Raw genomic sequence first — 18,454 nt, 5'->3', positions numbered from 1 at the left:
GTCTGGGAGTTTCACCCATCATTTTAGATGGCTTTTTGTAACAAGCTATACAAATATTTTCTGAGGATGGGTCTCAGGCCTGCCCTGCCCTTGAGGAGCTGAGAGTCTTTTTTTTTTTTAAGATTTTTATTTATTTATTTGACAGACAGAGATCACAAGTAGGCAGAGAAGCAGGCAGAGAGAGAGGAAGGGAAGCAGGCTCCCTGCCGAGTGGAGAGCCCAACGTGGGGCTCGATCCCAGGACCCTGAGACCATGACCTGAGCCTAAGGCAGAGGCTTTAACCCACTGAGCCACCCAGGCGCCCCGAGGAGCTGAGAGTCTTAGTAGCAGAGGTGCTCAGCGCCCTGGGGGCAACAAGGTGGTTCCTCCAAGGAGAAGCCCTGACTCCTTCCCTCGAGCTGCTTCTCCCGTCTCTTTGCATCTCTGACAAAAACAAGGAGGAGATCCGAGCTTCGGCTAGGTCTCTTTTCACCCTCTGAGCAAGAACCCAGGATGGCTCCCTTCCGATTAGAAGACAGCTGGTTACTGGGACAAGGTGTGGTTTGTCTGCCTCTGTTCGTTTTGCCAGTTTGGACATGGAGTCCCTTTGTAATGAGCTTCCGGCACAGGTGACTTATTTCCCGGGTCCTGGTCCGTCTAAACACACAGAAACAACTTTGAGCCAGATATATTTTAAGGTTTTGGGGGGTTTCTGTTTTGTTTTTTGAGGAAGAGAAAGAGTGAACATAGCGGGCGAAGGGCAAAGGGAGAAGGGAGACACAGAGCCCCAAGTGGGCTCTCACAACACTGAGATCATGACCCGACCAAAATCGAGAGTTGGACCCTCAACTGACTAAGCCACCCAGGTGCCCCTGAACAAGACAGGTTTTAAATATTTTAAAGCCAACGATTCTCTCATGCCTCGTGCCCTGGGAGCTAGGCTTTGCTAGAATCTGCAATAGGCTGGAAGGGTGGAGGTGGGGGAAGCGGTGAAGAAGGCCAACGGGATTCTCCACCTGATGCCATGGAGAGCAAGGCTGGACACGAATCTCATGATTCTCTGCTGTTGGACGTCGGAAGAGCCTCTTTCCCCCTCTGAGCTTTGGCTTTCTCCCCTGTTCTTGGGATGCTCCATGATTAGCTCCTGTGCCTCTAGTGAGGATGCTGGGAGATGACCTCTCCGTGCCGTGGGCGTGATCCTCGGCCAGAAGAGACACTCACTAAGGGCTGGGGAAACCGAAATGAATGGCATTCAGCTGTGGTACAAGGCTCACTCTGGGCCAAGAGAGAAAGTGTGTGTGTGCAAGAGAAACTTGCAAAAAACAAGGCCTATCTCTGTGCACGTCTCTCCTCTGGGAAGGAAGGGGCCCACACAGTGACAATAGACCACGGGCGCTGACTCAGACAGCCAGTTCCTGCTCACTTCCCCTCGTTGCAGGACAGCGGCTGGGCCAAACGGGAGGTCAGCCCTCTGTGGGGCTCCGACTCGGGCATCTGGCTGAGAACCTTGCCTAGAGAAAGACAAAGACCAGTTCGCAGACAGCACCCATCACTGGTCTGCCGTGACGGGACCCACTGGACCAGTGTGGCCGTGGGTAGACGGTGGGGGCAGAAGGAAGCGGGAAAGTAGAGAGAGGAACCTCACTTGTCGAATCCAGCCTTGCTCTCCCCGGGCTGTGCAGCCCAGGGACCACTTCACAGGCAGCAGAGCATGTGACCATTGGGGCCAAACTGACCCAGCCGGGGTGCAGGGAAACGGGGTTCGGGAAGAGTCCCTGGGTACCACACTGAGGAGCCTGGGGACGGGCTTGGAACAGCGTGGAGCTCCTCGGCCCCCTGCCCGCGGTGCGGGCCCACACACACTTCTCCCTCTCATGACGATTTGCTGGATGCGGCGTCTTGGTCATCCACACCGCTAGGATGGAGAGAGCCGAGTCTGTCACCCTCTTCTGGAGCCGGGGAGGTGAGTCGTTGGGGGAGGAGGGTCGCATGCTTGGCAGAGGGGAAAAGGGAAGGAATGAGGGCCCATGGAGGAGGAGGGGCTTCCTGCACTGGGAGCTGTCCTGAGGCAGCCTGCGCCATCTTGGGGTAAAGTGGGTTCCCTTAGGACTAGAGGTATGCCAGGAGGGGCTGCGCGACCACCTGGCCGAGGTGGTGTAAAAGGAATTCAAATTTGGGTGGCCCTGGAGGAGGAGAGGGTGGATGTGATCACATCCCAACCCTGACCATCTGGGATTCTAAAGGGATATAAGAGCGACCGAGGAGTCTTTAGGGTATGTGTATGTGAGAAATCCTGTATCACTTATTTCTACAAATCGACTTCCTGTACTTTCTGCTCATTTGGGCGGGGGGCGGGGTGTGTGTGTGGAATGCCGTCTTGGTCAGTCTTGGGGCTTGACCCACCTCCTGGACTCCTGCTGAAGTGTGTGTGTGTGTGTGTGTGTGTGCGCGCGCTCAGTACCAAAGCATGGTGGGGGCAGGGAGGGGCTGGAAAGGGATGCCTAGCACTAGTCATCCATTCACCCAGGTTACCAGTGCTTCCTAATCCCAGTACCAGCCAGATCTCCTGGCAGTAGGGCAGACTAGAGTTCAGAGTCCCAAGGCACACCAGCCTCCCCCTCTCTGGCTTGGGTGAAGAGGATAAGCCCAGTTAGGGGAGGTGACGCTGTAGTTGCCTGCCCTTGGCCATGGCCTGGGGGCTCCGGTCACAGCTGCAGAAGTAGGCTGTGGATAAGGAGAGACTTTCTAGCAGCCTCTCCATGCGCTGTCTTGGAAAGGAGTGAGGGGTCTAGGGGTCTTTGGACAGGCTGCATTTCCTGCAGTCACCAGGCAGGCCCTAGGGAAGACAAGGGCAAGCGAGAGCTGGCTTTCCTCTTCTGGGGAGGAGGAGGGGGAAAGAGCCCCGCCACCCCCACCATGGCCCCTGGATGCAGGCCTGGCCCCACCCTGCAGTGTGCTCCCTCCTCCCACCTCCACAGCTACCTCCCTGGCATCCCGTCTCTCTCCCTCCTGCTGGGGTCCCTGCTTCCCCTCCTGCCCCTCTCCAGCCATTGTCCACCCTCTGTGGCCAGAGTGCAACTTTATAAAACGGACCCTGCCACTTCAGGTTCTCCCATGGCTGCCCACTATCCACTGGTGAAAGTGCACATTTCTCTCTCTTCTCTTTTGCTTCCTTGCTACTCTAAAAACAGAGCAGAGATAACATCGTTTCTCGCTAACGCAGCTCTGACATTTCATAAATCTCTGTCCCAGACAACCGGAAAGGGCTATATTTAACCTTCTGTCTTGTAGCTTTTAATGGAGGGACTTGCTTCAGACGCTGCCTTCTAATGCCACAGGAGACCAGAACCTTTTCTTTGTTCTCTGCAGGCCAGAACGGGCCTCTGCCTACAGCTGGGTAATACGGGCTGCTTGGCCCGCCAGCCACCTCAGAACACCCGCCCTCCTCTCTCTCTTTCTCTCTCCAGGTGAAGGAGCTCCCTGTCCTACCCCCTGGAGTGTGCCCCTCACCTTCCTTATCTGCAAATACTTGAAAGTCTCCTTAGGAACCCCATAGATGGAGAAGTGGGACGGCAGGTGAGCACAAGAATAGGACGGAGGACAGGGCCTGGAGGTGTGGGCCAGGCCTGGGGAGAGAGCCAGGAGAGAAGAAGAGGTACTGTCAGGGGTTTTAGTTGTGACCGTAGAGGGGGAGAGGAAGTCCTGCTAAGTAATGTGCCAGGCCCTATACACAAAGCTTTGCGCGTCTTGCCTCATGTGACCCTCACCACAAACCTAGAGAGGCAGGTGCTCTCATTACCCGCGTCGTACTCCATCGAGGACACTGGCGCCTGGAGCAGTTCGGCGTCTTACCCAAAGTCACACATGGCTTGACACCGACAGAACTCTCCGCTCTGCCCTGGGCTGTGGAGCCCAGCCCAGTAGACGAGGTGTTCTAATGGCCCTCGGGGATTACTCCCCACCTCTTCCCTAGTCTGCTCTGCGGACCGCAGCTCCTGGGGCCAGTCACCTTAAACAAGGAGCCATAGCATTCTTTTCCCTCCCTCTGTCCCCTGGACACCCAGGGTCCTGCTGCTGCCGCAGCCCCACCCTTGCCGCTCACTCTCCCACAATGTGGGGAAGGAGGAAGCCTTCACTGGGGCCGACAAAAGGGCAGCTCCATCTAAGGGACGGCCCCAGAGCCAACGAGTGGTAATAGAGTGGTAATGACAGTCCCAATTTGTAGGGCACTTTATTGTTTGCCAACCGCTTTCCTAGTCAGCAGAATTGTAGGGAAGGGAACTCCAAGGTGATCTTACTGGTACACAGTACAGCTTTAAAGGACACTGAATTACAAGGGGAGAAAATTATTCACGGCCCTTCTCTTTCTAGCTTTCTGATTACATCAAAGAGAAGGTCTCAGCGTGGTGCTATTCTTCCATCTTTATAATGCATGCTAATCTTCTTTAGGAACCGAGCTAGAGCAGGCCTCAGGCTCAAAACCACTGACAGGCAGTGATATCTACATAGGAATTAATTACTCCAGTCGGTTTCCACTATATTTACTTTTACAGTGACTTTCTCTTTGGGGCAAGTGAAACTCCTGTGTTGGTGTTTGGCTGCTAGAGACCATTTCCTTTCGTAGAAATTTTCTTAGGCAAAAGACGTTGCTGTCGAGAAAAAGATGAAATGAATCATGAACAGAACTGGTGGTGCCCAGACAGGGCAGAGCTCGTCCAAGTGGTACCTGCATGGCGGAAGCTTGGGCACCACTGGAACGTGCCAGTCAATCAGCACCAAGTTCCTCAGCCTGGCCTCGAAGGCCCTGCACGTCTGCCCCTACTAGTGTCCAGGACGTCGTTGTCCCTTACTCCCTGACCCTCCCCACAAGCCTGCCGGCCTTTGAGCGCCCTGTGCCCTTTGCAGTCTCTCTCCCACATCCCTTGACCGCCCATCAAACACAAACTCATTCTTCAAGTCTCTGTAAATGGTACCTCCTCTAGGAAGCTGTCCTTTAAGCCAAGCACTAGGTTCGTTTCTTCCTCTATTAGAGTGTCTCTCCATGGCTATAATTATTTGATTATAGGTCGATCTCTTCTACCCTACTGATTCCAAATGCATTTTATAAGAAAAACTTAGGCAGGGTGGGAGAGTGGGGTGGAAGAGGGAATACAGATCTGACTCAAAGTGAGGCCTGTGCACAGTGATTAGGCCCTGGGGACAGTCACAGCTCCTGGGATCACTTGGAATTGAGGCTTTCCAGATGCAAAACCAGAGCCTTCATAGGCTAGAAAGCCTGTCTGGGGACTGCTGCTGGGGGACTGCTGCGGGTCCCATGTATTGGGGTGCCTTTGGTATTAACACCTAGGATTTAGGGGCACCTGGGTGGCTCAGTCAGTTAAGGGTCTGCTTTCGGCTCAGGTCATGATCCTGGGGTCCTGGGATTGAGCCCCTTGTCAGGCTCCCTGCTCAGTGGGAAGGTCTGCTTCTCCTTCTCCCTCTGCCCCTCCCCCCACTCATCCCCTCTCTCTCTCTTTCTCTCTCTCTTTCTTTCTATCAAATAAATAAATAAATAAATAAATAAATAAATAAAATCCTTAAAAAAAAAGGCAAACCCACCCACCTAGTATCTAAACGAAGGAGGCAGTACTGGCTCAAGGGAAAAGTTGGGCTGTGACACTGTCCTGATGACAGCCTCAGCTGACCCCACGAGAAGCTCTGGAACTGGACTGGTCCCTTCAGAGTTGTTCTGAGTCAGGGCGAGGAGACCTGGCATTGGATGCAGGCCACCTCCGGGAAGGACCACAGCCTTGGGCAAGTCAGCACTCCTCTGAGGAGACAGCTGGGCAGGGCCCAAAGAGGACTGTCAGCCAGAAGCCCTTGGTCCTGAGGGGACCTGGAGGGCCACCACTGTGTCTACCGCAGGAGCCTTGTCAGCGCCCCTACTCTGAGGTTCAGTGTTGGCAAGGTGGGGAGAAGAGATCAGTGGTTTGGAGGGCAGAGTGTGGTGGCCAAGAGTTGGTGACTGGAAGAGCCTGCTAAACATTTATTAGCAAGAATAAATGGCTGAGGGGCGCCTGGGTGGTGCAGACGGTGAAGCTTTCAGCTCAGGTCATGATCTCAGGGTCACGAGATCGAGCCCTGTGTCGGGCTCCGTGCTCAGTACAGAGTCCGCTTCAGATTCTCTCTCTCCCTCTCCCTCTGACCTTCCCACTTGTACTCTCTCTTTCCCTCACTCTCTCTCTCTCTCTCTCTCTCTCTCAAATAAGTAAATAATTTTTTTAAAAAAGGAATAAATGGCTAAGCATGATGTTTTAAGCACTGTGCTTAGAGGCAGAGAGCCAGAGACAAACAAGTCACAGGGAACTTCTGGTATAACTGGGATAACAGATACATAAAGAGACTCTTCCAGAACATTGTGGTAAGTGCTGTAATGTCGACTACAGACCATGCATCCCCAGCACTTTGTTCTTGCTTCTCTTGGAGGCCCTATCATAGGACCCTTCCAACAACTCTCTAGGGCGTGATTTATTGTCCTCACTCTACACATATGACAACTGAGATCCAGCGATTTACCTTAGATGTTATGGCTGATCAGATTCCTCCGAGCCGGGCCGGCCCCTGAACAGTCAAGCTTCACAGCCCATTCCCTCTCTCCCCTACGCTGAGCAGCCCCTCTCAAAGCCACGTGCAGTCCTTTGCGCTTGGCAAAGTGCTTATTACATGTATTTCGCCTTGTCATAGCCCTATGAGGGAGCAACATTAAGATGTCAGAAAAAAGTAGGCTTTTACCTACTTAACCTGCCTGCTATGCTTTCAGAAATAGATATATTCTGATCGTATTTAAAACAGTGACATTCTTTTTTATTCTGTATTTCTTTTTTTTTCCCTACACATTCTTAACCACCTGTGAAATTCTGCCATTACACTCATCTGTTCTTCCATATCTTGTCTCAAACGTGAGAAAATTATGATAAAGACCCAGTTAGTTCCTTTTGAGCTGTGAAGGGGGGGAGATGGTTTTGTTTGTTTGTTTGTTTGTTTTTAATTTCAGCCTCACTCAAAAAGGCAAAACTTTCTTGATTTGAAACATTAAAAATATGAAACCAAGAAAATCTCTGATTTTATGTGTGATTAATACTCTAGGAGAGGTTTTGACTTGTTTGTTTGGCGGGAGGGATTGTGTAGGCTGAATAACGGGGCATCTAGAGGCAACTAAAAATTACCCTTGAGGAGCTGGGTCTTGAGAAGGGCAGCTGCTCCTTGTTTCCTCTCCACCCTGAGGCCGCACCCTCTTCCCACCTTTGTGTCCACCCTCCTCCTCAAACTCTAGGCCCAGTCTCTTTCTTCTCTTCTTTCCCCACCTAAAAGATTTCCTGTTAACTGTCATTGGTGGCCCCATTTGAGCCTATACCAAAAGAATTCTAGCATCTCTCCCAGTGAGTTCCACTGTGGTCCATCTGTCTCCAGAGTTCTCCTAAAGCAAGGCTTTTCTCTAGAGTTTCCCCAGCAGAAGCTATCACACTGTAGAAACCCAACAATGGCTCTATGTTACAGAGGACAAAAGTCTCCATATGTTCCTAGAGAGAATAAAGATGTCCATGCCCAGTGTGCCTTCGTTTGTCATCACTATCACAGGACTATAATTAAAATTTCCTCTCTCTTTACAACTACCAAAATACCGTGCTGCTCTCATGGATTAAACAAGGGAGCCCTCATTTCTACCCATTTCCTTGACTTCCTCATAGAGAGCTTACAATAAGTGATGGCAGCCAAAGTGGGGTTCAGGGGTCAACTTTATGCTTTAAAGATTAGCAAGATAAATAAATCACCCTTATGAGTGTATAATTTTCAAAGAGTTAAAAACATGGCCCTCATTGAACTATATAATGATCACATTATCAAAGACTGATTTAACTCAGTGATGAGGGAACCAGCATTGTGATAATGCTGATTTTTAGAAAAGATAATGAGACTCTGACAGTTCCTCAAGAAATTAAACACCGAGGGGCGCCTGGGTGGCTCAGTCCATTAAGCATCTGCCTTTGGCTCAGGTCATGATCCCAGGGTGCTGGGATTGATCCCCACATTGGGCTCCTTGCTCAGAGGGAGTCTTCTTTTCCCTCCATCCCTCCATCCCTCACCCTTCTCATTCTTTCTCTCTCCCTTTCAAATAAATAAATAAATAAATAAAATATGTAAAAAATTAGGGCACCTGAGTAGCTCAGGCAGTTAAGCATTTGCCTTCAGCTTGGGTCATGATCCTGGGGTCCTGGGATCGAGCCCCACATCAGGCTCCATGCTCAGCGGGGGTGTCTGCTTCTCCCTCTCCTTTTGTCTCTCCTCCCTGCTCATGCTCTCTCTCTCTCTCTCTCAAATAAATGAAATCTTAAAAAAAAAAGAAGTTAAACATAGAATTATCATATGACCCAGCAATTCCACTTCTAGGTATAGACCCAAAAGAATTGAAAACAAGCCTTGAACAGATGCTTGGATCTGAATGTTCACAGCAGCATTATTCACCATAGTCCAAAAGCTGAAACAACCCAAACGTCCTTCTGGGATGAATAATAAACAAAACATGGTATATCCTGATAATAGAATAGTATTTGACCACAAAAGGGAGTGAAGTTGTAATCCATGTGACAATATGGTTGAGCCTTGAGGACATGCTGCTAAGTGAAAGAAGCCAGACACAGAAGAAGAAATGTATGATTCCACTTAGCAAAACATCTAGAACAGGCAAATTCATAGGAACAGAGAGTAGACTGGAAATTACCAAGGACTAGGAAGAGAGAGGAATGGAAAATTAGTGCTTCGTATTTCCGTTTGGGGTGATGACAAGTTTTGGAAATGGACAGCGGTAAGGGTCGTTAGACAGTGTGAATATAGTTAATGCCACTGAATATGTGTCTAATGATTAAAATGGCTTATTTTATGTTATACCTAGCTTACCACAATAAAAAAAATAGTTAAAAAAAAGACATGAGAGACAAAAAGATGTGAGATACTTTAGAAGAATGCTGGAATAAGATCAAAAAGTTGGATACAAGACTTGGTGTGTCTCTAAGATAGTAAACCTGTGAACTTTGGTGTTGTCTTTCCTACTGGACAGAAATAACTTTCCTTTCTACCAGAAAAAAATCCTTCACAACTTGCCAGCCTTCTCCAAGGTGACTTTTTACTTTACAGAGTGGACCATAGTCAATAGTGAATAGTCAAGCAGCTTCATGGACAATACGTTCATACGTTCTTGAAAGAGTGCTCAGCCCCCTTGACCGCCTTGTTCTCAAGTTTTCTATCATATTTTAACACCTCAGATAATACATGACAAACCACGCTCCCATGTGCACCTCCATGAAAGAACCTTAACTTCACTTGAAATTTGAAGCCCGATGGCATTACTGTCTTGGTGGCATCTTCTGTGTGGCAGCCAGCAAGGGTGGTCCCAGCCCACACATCAGTCCCCAGTCAGTCCATAATGGCATATTACCACCAGACCCATCTTTCAAAGCACGACTTTCATTGTGTTCCTACCACACAGAATTGAAATGACTTCTGGTCTAGCCCGCACTTTGCACACTGGCTCATGGAGGCCTCTGGAATCTAGCGGGATAGAGATTTGGAAAGGAGCTTTCAAATCCCATTGCACTCAGCCCCAGCCAGGGTGGTCTGTCCCAACTCTTTGCTCTGTCTCAGACCTTTGCTCAGACAGATACTCTACCCTTTCATCCCTGGCCCATCTCTTATCCTTTTTTTTTTTTTTTAAAGATCGTATTTATTTTTGACAGAGAGAGACAGTGAGAGAGGGAACACAAGCAGGGGGAGTTGGAGAGGGAGAAGCAGGCTCCCCGCTGAGCAGGGAGCCCGACGCGGGGCTTTATCTCAGGACCCCAGGATCATGACCTGAGCCAAAGGCAGATGCTTAACGACTGAGCCACCCAGGTGCCCCCATCTCTTATCCTAATGGGTCTACGGCGTTTTCCCAAATTGTATTCATCCATATGCCACTGTCATAAATTTTGTTTGCTATCTGCTCTCTATTCTCTTCTCTTCTCTTTTTCTTTTCTTTTCACTATCTACTCTTGGGGCACCTGGGTGGTTCAGTCAGTTGAGCATCCAACTCTTGATTTCAGACCAGGTCATGATCTCAGGATCGTGGGATCAAGCCTCTCCTCAGGCTTGATCTCTGCGCTCAGTGCCGAGTCTGCTTGTCCCTCTCCCTCTGCTCCTCCCCCCTCAAATAAATAAACAAATTGATAAAGAAACAAACAAATAAATAAATCTATGAAAATTAAAAATAATGTACTCTTTAAAAAAAACTTGGGGGCGCCTTGGTGGCTCAGTCTGTTGAGTGTCTCTGCCTTTGGCTCAGGTCACAATCCCAGGGTCCTGGGATCAAGTCCCACATCAAGCTCCTTGCTCAGTGGGGAGCCTGCTTCTCCCCCTTCTGCCTGCAGCTCCCCCTGTTTGTACTCAATCTCTCTCTCTCTCGCTCGCTCTCAAATAAATAAATAACATCTTTTAAAAATATCTACTTGCCCAAAGCTGCAGGTTTGATGTGCTTATTAAAGAAAAAGCTTATTTGTGTACTACCTGAAATCACATTTATTTACTGCTTTATTGCGTTGTAATTGTTTGGTATGTTTGGCCTCACTTGAAGATTGTAAGTTCCTCAAGGACAGGTACCATGGCTTTGGCGTCCCTCCAGCACACAACACTGATCTAAGCCCTTGGCATGTCCCCACCATGTACCCTTTGGTTGACTCAATGTCCCATCTTCTTTGGTAAGCTTCTCATCAGAACACATATGGCATTCCTTTATGTCCCTTCGATGTGCACAGAAACATTGAAAATGTACTCCCAGTCCTCCAGGGACTGATATTCTGGCTGGGGGAACAAAAGCAGGTGTTCGTGTTGAGACAGGTCAACCTAGCTCCCTCTTGGCCACCCTCCACATGTGTGACATTGAATAAGAAGCCTCCCTATCCGTCAGTTTCCTCACGAATGAAATGATGACAATAATGATAGCACCTGCCTTGCCTACCTCCTAAGACGGACCGGAGGCTCCAGTGAAGCACTAGTCATGTAAGTGAGTTGTACACAAAAAAACGATACCCATAGTTTAGTCAAATGACTCCATGAAAATTAGTTCGCAGCACAGGATGGCCAAATAAAGGTCACAGGGCAGTTTCCCAAGCTCCAAATTAGTCCCTGTAGCACTCATTCACTAATGGGCAGAAGGATTCCAGAAAGCTTGCTTGAGATGGGTTGTGAGGCATGAGTGGAAGTTCAGTAGAGCTGGGAGTGGGGAGGAGTGGCCTATTCAGGTATGGAGGATGAGGGAAGCAAACTGAGTAAGGGAAGAAAGATGGAAACCTGCTTGGAGCTGGTGAGGAGGCTAATTGGGCCACACAAAGAGAACTGGGAAGGGGCAGTGGGAGAAATGCAAGGTGTGCCCACCTTGTGGAGGCTACCAGTGCCAGGCTCAGGTGTTGGGCCTTCCAGCTGAGAGAAGTCACTGGGTAGCTCTGGAATGAAAGGGCATGTGAGGAAACCACGCTGTAGAATGCAGATTCCTGGGTGCCTCGGTGGCTCAGTCAGTTAAGCATCTGACTTTGGTTCAAGTCCTGATCCCAGGGTCCTGGGATCGAGTCCTGCATCGGGCTCCTTGCTCAGTGGGGAGTCTGATTCTCACTCTCCCCCTGCTCCTGCTCCTGCTCTCTCTCTCTCTTTCACTCTCAAATGAACTTTTAAAAATCTTGAAAAAAGAAGAATGAAGATTCCTCTAAGATCAGACTTCTTGTCCTCCTCATCATCTATGTACAATTTATGGGTTTTTCTTGTGAAATAAAATTCAGGCTCGTTAGACAAAAAAAATCAAAAGTAAACCAACAAGTATTTAGAGTGAAAAATGAAAGTCCACCTTTTTTTTAAATAGTGTAGTTGCATATTACACAATGTAGGTTTATTTACTTATTTATTTATTTGACAGAGAAATCACAAGTAGACAGAAGTAGGCAGAGAGGCAGGCAGAGAGAGAGAGGAAGGGAAGCAGGCTCCCTGCTGAGCAGAGAGCCCAACTCGGGGCTCCATCCCAGGACCCTGGGATCATGACCTGAGCCGAAGGCAGAGGCTTTAACCAACTGAGCCACCCAGGCGCCCCGAAAGTCCACCTTTAACTCACCCGTCCCCTCTGCTGGCCAATTCCAGTCTCTTACAAGGACTATACCTGTTATCAGCATGTTATGACTCTTTCCAGATCTTTTCTTATTAATATACCTACTTGTGTGTGTGTCTGTGTCTGTGTATATATGTATCCTTTTATATGAATGGGTTTCTACTGTACCTTTCACACAGAGCTTTGATGTTTTATAAATTTAATATGTCAATGGACATCTTTCTATGACCGGATATCTTTTCTTTCGGAAGGCTGTATAGCATGCCTTAGTAAGATTATGCCACCATTTATTTAACCAGTCCCCTATGGATGAAGACTTCTGCAATTAATTGTGCTTTTTCTTTCTACCTTTATGTCTTCAAAGTAACATATGCACATAGCAAGGGAAACTAAACACTATAAAAGAGTACTTAGTGAGAAAAGTAATTCTCCTGCCTATCCCTAACTCTCCACCCAACCTCAATAGCCTCTCTCTCAAGAAGCGTCTGTGGTTACCAGTTTCCTGTGTGTCCTTTTGGAAATTGTCTATGCATATACGTGTGGGAGAGAGTATGCGTGCACACATGTGTGTGTATGTGTGTGTGGAGAGAGGGAGGGAGAGAGCAGAGAAAGAGAGAACATTCCATATAAGCACATATCGTGGCTACATGAGCCTTCTTTTATTTTTACATGATTCTTCTTAATGGCCACGCCGCAATATATCGAACCTATCTTCTGTCGAAAGGGCTTATTGCCAGTACACAGCCATTTCGTGTGCTACTGCCATGTATGTCTTTGTTCATGTATCTTCCTATGCACTGCATCTCCAGTGTAAATTCCTAGAAGTGGCATTGTTGGGTAAAAAGGAATGTGCATTTATTTATTGTTTTAAAGATTTTATTCATTTATCTGACAGAGAGAGAGATCACAAATAGGCAGAGAGGCAGGTGGGGTGGGGGGAGGCTCCCTGCTGAGCAGAGAGCCCAATGCGGGGCTCAATCCCAGGACCCTGAGACCATGACCTGAGCTAAATGCAGAGGCCCAACCCACTGAGCCACCCAGGCGCCCCAGGAATGTGCATTTAGATTTTTGACAGGTAACGCCAAATCGGCCTCCAAAGAAGTTGTTCTTGTTGATCCTCCTACTGGCCATGAATGAAAGTTCCTGCTGCTCCATACCTTCTCTCCCTTTCATGGCACATAATAAAACCTTTCATCCGCACTGGGAAGAGGGGGAAAACCTGAGCTGGTGGTGCAGGAGTGTGGTCAGGGAAGGCAGCGATTGCATGGTTGTCCTCCATGGGTATGTTGAGACTATCTGAACAGCCCAATGGTAGACGTAACTTCACAAACATTGTGTCCCCAGGAACTTGCTGGGGGTACCCGGGAAGGACTCATGATCTGCATCCCCACATAGCACAGGTCCTTGACTGCCAAAGAGGTTCTTTTGTTTCCTGACACCCTCTTCCAGCTTCACCCAGAACCTCTTCTGGATCACCTTGTGTGCATCCCCAGCCAGGACTGGGAAGCCTGGATGGCATTCTGCAGCAAAATACATTTTCACGACTGTCCTCCTGTTCGTATGCACACACCAAAACGATGGGGATGCGGACCTCAAGACCCAGGCTCAGAAGCTCAAGGTCAGGCCTTCTGACACACAGTCCTTTCAGGGTCTGGGTTCCCAGAGTCTGTAGATCAGTTGGCCTCTTCCAGGTTGCAAGAACAAGGATGTGCTTCAGTGTCCTTGGGTGGCAGGGCATGAGTATCAGGAGTCACTGGTAAGTGAAGGAGAGAAAGCCATCTTGCAGCCATTATCCTTCACGACTGATGCCTCAGGAGCACTGGACGAGCCAAGCACAGTGCTGCCACTTCGACCACTCATCTCTCTGCCACTGCCTCTCCTGCCACTTCCTGTGGTCTTGTGTTGCACGCTTCCCATGGCCTCTGCTTTTTGCTATCTCCCTGGGCATCTCCTGGTTTCTGGGCCAGCCCACCGCATGGGCTCCTCCATACATAATGCATCATATTGTCTCCCCCAGGAAAGGACTCTCATGGGCTCAGTTGGTCACTCCGAGGTCTGGAACATCCCTATCAGTCTGGGTCCTCATTGCAGAACATTCAGAGACCACTGGGCACTCTCGGTCCCAGCTGAAGATGGCTACCACTGACTTAGGCACGGGCTCCCTAGTCCATTCAGTCATGACTAAATGCGCAGTGCTGGGCACAGTGTAGACACTCAACATAATATGTATTGAATGAGTGGATAGGAATCCAGAATCAAGGAATCACTCCTGTCCACTTTGTTCACAGGGGGGCTGTAGGTGAGGCAGGCACACAGAGCACTGTAGGAGTCCTTTCTGATCCATTAGGCTAAAGGCCAAATCTGGCAAGTTAATTACCCGGATTTCTGATATACTTGTCTCCAAATATAGAAGGGTAGTGTAGTATATGGAGAAGAATGCAGGGCAGGGCGCCTGGGTGGCTCAGTAGTTAAGCATCTGCCTTCAGCTCAGGTCATTATCCCAGGGACCTGGGATCAAGTCCCAAGTCAGGCTCCCTGCTCAGCGGGGAGTCTGCTTCTCCCTCTCCCTCTGCCCACCCCCCACTGGTGCTCTCTCTCTCTCTCAAATAAATAAATAAAAGCTTTAAGATAAATAAATAAATAATTTTTAAAACTTTAAAAAGTTAAACTTTCTGGCTTTATCCACTAAGCTCCCAGTAAATGAAATTATGCTCGCATTTCTAGAGATACATTTGAATTTCTCATGTCAAATCCTGTCACCTCCAACACTTCCTCTTATTGATGTTCATTACCAAAGGGGGAAAAAAAGCCTTTCCTTTCTTTTCTTCCTGCTCGTCCTTTAGCTTTGAGACAAGGCAAGCCATCTCATCAATTTGGGAACATTCCTTTCAAATACTCACAAATTCGGTCTCGCTCTGTTAGTGCCACACCTGAGTTCTATTTTATTCCCTGGACTATTCCCCTATTTTGATTGGAATTGATTACTGGGAAAGGCACCTCCTCTACAGACATGGGGCTCTGGCCAGGACCCCATGTGGTGGTAGGAAAAGTATCTCTAATACACAGGCAGTTACAAGTCATGTCCCTGGGAAGGGCCTCCTTACACTGCTTTCTTCCCGAGGCTAAGGTATTCTCTAGAGAGTGTGTCCCACAGGTGATTCATCTCTCCACTGATGGGTGTTGAGATTTAGTTCTTAAAATTCATTCTTATGGGGCTTCTGGGTGGCTCAGTCAGTTAAGCATCTGCCTTTGGCTCAGGTCATGATCCCAGGATCCTGGGATCGAGTCCCAAGTCAGGCTCTTTGCTCAATGCAGAGCCTGCTTCTCCCTCTGCCCCTTCCCCCTGCTTTTGCTCTCTCCCACTCTTTCTCTCAAATATATAAATAAAATCTTTACAAATAAAATAAAATTCATTCAACAAATAAGTACACGACAGCCAGGAGGTCTGGCCTGGGGATACAGAGGTCTCCCATTTCCCCTGACTACCAACAGTGTGGCAGTGAGTGTTCTTGTCTCACGTATCTGTGTGTACATGTATGACTATTCCCCTAGTAAAGCTTTATGACAGCACAGGTACTGGATCAAATAGTGTGCCAGTAGTTACTTTGGAAACATACCAGAATATTGCCCTCAAAAAAGGCTTAAAACTTTACATGTCACCTTTTCCCTCGCCCATTGCTCTGCTAGATATGTATCCTAGAGAAACTCATGCAGGTGAACAGTGGCACATAGATCATGAGTATTCACGACAGCCTTGTTGATGAGAGCAGTCAAGTTGAGAAACAGTGGGAGAATAGGATAAAGGACGTTATTGTACATCCAACAGTGAAAGGAAAATGCCTGACCCAGAGCTACCTGTATCTACATGAGTATTTCTCACAGACCTGAAGGTGAGCAAAGAAAGCAAACCACAGGGCAGCTGGGTGGCTCAGTCGGTTAAGCGTCTGCCTTCGGCTCAGGTCACGATCCCAGGGTCCTGGGATCGAGTCCCTCATCGGGCTCCCCACTCAGTGGGAAGTCTGGTTCTCCCTCTGCCCCTCTCCACCCTCTTGCTCTCTCTCTTGTGCATGTTATGCCCAAGTTTTCACGTCCAAGAGACCACCAAAGAGCCAAGCACCGATGCAATCGCACAAGGGTTTATTTGACAAGCTTAAGCTTGGGCCCAAGTATACCCAACACAGCAGAGTAGGGATTTGGACCCCGAACCAGATTACAGTCAGAGTTTTTAAAGGCAGAGTAGGGGTGGACAAAGGGGATTAGGGATGGCATAAGTCTCTAAGGACTTTCTGAAGCAAGTTCTCCAGGACCTTGAGGGGCTAGCTATTGTTGGGAGAGAGGTTATTTATTACCAATAATAAAAATCTTCTCATGAGACCCTTTAGATGTATATCAGTGGGCCTTTTACTTGGGAATGATTCTCGACACTATCTTGGAGGTTTAGAGAGAAAGTTTCCTAAAGGAATTGTTAAAGTAGACTTACAGGATTCTGGTCGGACCTGTCGGGGTAGGGGGTCGGTCAGGCTAGGATTATCCTTAGCAAAACCTCAAGGTGAGGGCAGTTAAGTCCCCAGGGGAGAGCCACTCTGTCTGTTTCAAGGGCTTGTCAGTAGGTGAGGAATTTTAATGATTTTCTTCTGCCTCTGTTTCCCACATCAGCTAAACTTGAGGTGGGATGGCCTTAATTTTCTTGGCCTCCACAGTGCACACACAAAAATAAAGAAATAAAACCGTTAAAAAAAGAAAGCAAACCACAGAAGGATATGTATAGTTCTATAGAATGTATGTGAAATTGAAGAATATGCAAAACAGTACTGTATATTGTATTTTGTTTATGAGCATATACAGAGTGCATTTGAAAGCATGCATGTACATCATAGATATCCGATTCAGGAGGACGGCTACCTCTGTGGGGGAGGGAAACATGACTGAGGTACTCAGTGGGCTTCCACTGAACCTGTAATATTTTATTTCTTTAAATAAAAGTTCTGGGGGGCGCCTGGGTGGCTCAGTCGGTTAAGCACCCGACTCTTGGTTTTGGCTCAGGTCATGATCTTGGGACTGTGAGATTGCACCCCACTTAGGGCTCAAGATTCTCCCTCTCCCTCTGCCCCTCCCTCACCCCCCTGCTCATGCTTGCTCTGTTTCTCTCTGTCAAAAAAAAAAAAGGAAAGAAAAGAAAAGAAACGTTCTGGGACAAATATAGGGAAGTGTGTTTGTTCCTAATACTTTTCTGTGTGCTTGAAATAGTTCATCCTCTAAAAAAAGAAGAAGAAAAGCAGGGCAGAGGTTCCTGCTGCTCCTTTTTACAGATGAGGAAACTGAGGCTCAGACAGGTTCACTGCCCAGCACCTCTTGGAGCCCACCCTTTTGTCCAGGGGCCTCATACAGGTACATCAGAGAGACCTATAACCTCTGTGGGAAGAGACCTTGTACCCCGACTCACTGAGAATCCCCTTCTTTCCCAGACTCCAGTATAAATCCTTGGAATGGATTTATGATTCTTCGCTTCCAGGCCCAAGAGGATGACCAATGAATTTTCTTTCTTGCCACTCTAATGCTGGTGCCTGCCTGGCTGTCTGGGGCTTCTCTGGGTACACTCGAACCAAGTGTGATGAGTGCTTAGGGCAAAGGTCAGATTGAATTCTGATTTGGCAATAGCCTTTACCATGAGCCCACCATTGCAACATAGGTATGGTGAGAAGCAACAGCATTGCAGAGCACTTTCTGGAACCGCTCTGCCTCTGGCCAGAAGCATTACCCCAATGAAGTGACACAATGGGACCATCAGACCTTATCAGCAGCACTTGGCATAAAACAGAAACTAGGAGGGGTAGGAAGGGCTGTCCTCGGTGCTTGACCCTGTTGCCATGGCCCCTGTTGCCATGGTCCCCAAGCACTTTTGCTTATTATTTCTTTCAATCATTTGTGGTATCCATTAGCAAGCAAGATCTAGAGACTCTTTGAGGCAGACCAGGAAGAGAGTGGTTAACAGCAAAAAAAATAAGAGAGAGTAGGGCAGTAATTAAAAAAAAGTGTGGGTGGAAAGAATTTGGTGCATAGAAACAGGAGGCCCAGAAAACAGGTTTTTGTTTTGTTTTGTTTTGCTTTGTTTTTTAAGGAATCTTCTTGAGATGTCATAGACTGAGGTGGCTGGGTGAGAATCAGCTCAGAAGTACCCATTTTGGAGCTGCCATATGTTACAAGAACAGCAACTCCGTGCCCTGGATTTTCCAGAAAAGTCCTAGTTTTGAGTATTTGGTTCTGTTTGTCAGACCGGGAATCCTGCTTTGAGATTCAGAAAATAAGGTCACTGT

At 48.2% G+C, this 18,454-nt stretch overlaps 1 protein-coding gene across 6 annotated transcripts in view; it reads left to right on the top strand.

The window, feature by feature from the left end:
* NHSL2 (NHS like 2) overlaps nucleotides 1-18,454 on the top strand; it is an 81,029-nt gene that overhangs the window by 10,988 nt on the left and 51,587 nt on the right. The window contains exon 1 of one of the 6 annotated variants that reach the window (XM_032848817.1): nucleotides 1,484-1,943. The exons of 4 other annotated variants lie outside the window; for them this stretch is intronic. In XM_032848817.1, coding sequence (XP_032704708.1) covers nucleotides 1,901-1,943 — 43 coding nt within the window. In that variant the 5' untranslated portion in view covers nucleotides 1,484-1,900. Of the gene's footprint in view, nucleotides 1-1,483; nucleotides 1,944-18,454 lie in introns of those variants that run through there. One more of the 6 variants, XM_032848822.1, reaches the window with a different exon arrangement.

This window comes from Lontra canadensis, unplaced genomic scaffold, assembly GCF_010015895.1.
Source record: "Lontra canadensis isolate GAN:19392208 unplaced genomic scaffold, GSC_riverotter_1.0 scaffold210, whole genome shotgun sequence".
Classification (NCBI taxonomy): domain Eukaryota; kingdom Metazoa; phylum Chordata; class Mammalia; order Carnivora; family Mustelidae; genus Lontra; species Lontra canadensis.
The sequence above is the reverse complement of the archived record's forward strand: the minus strand, read 5'-3'. Positions and strand labels throughout refer to the sequence as shown.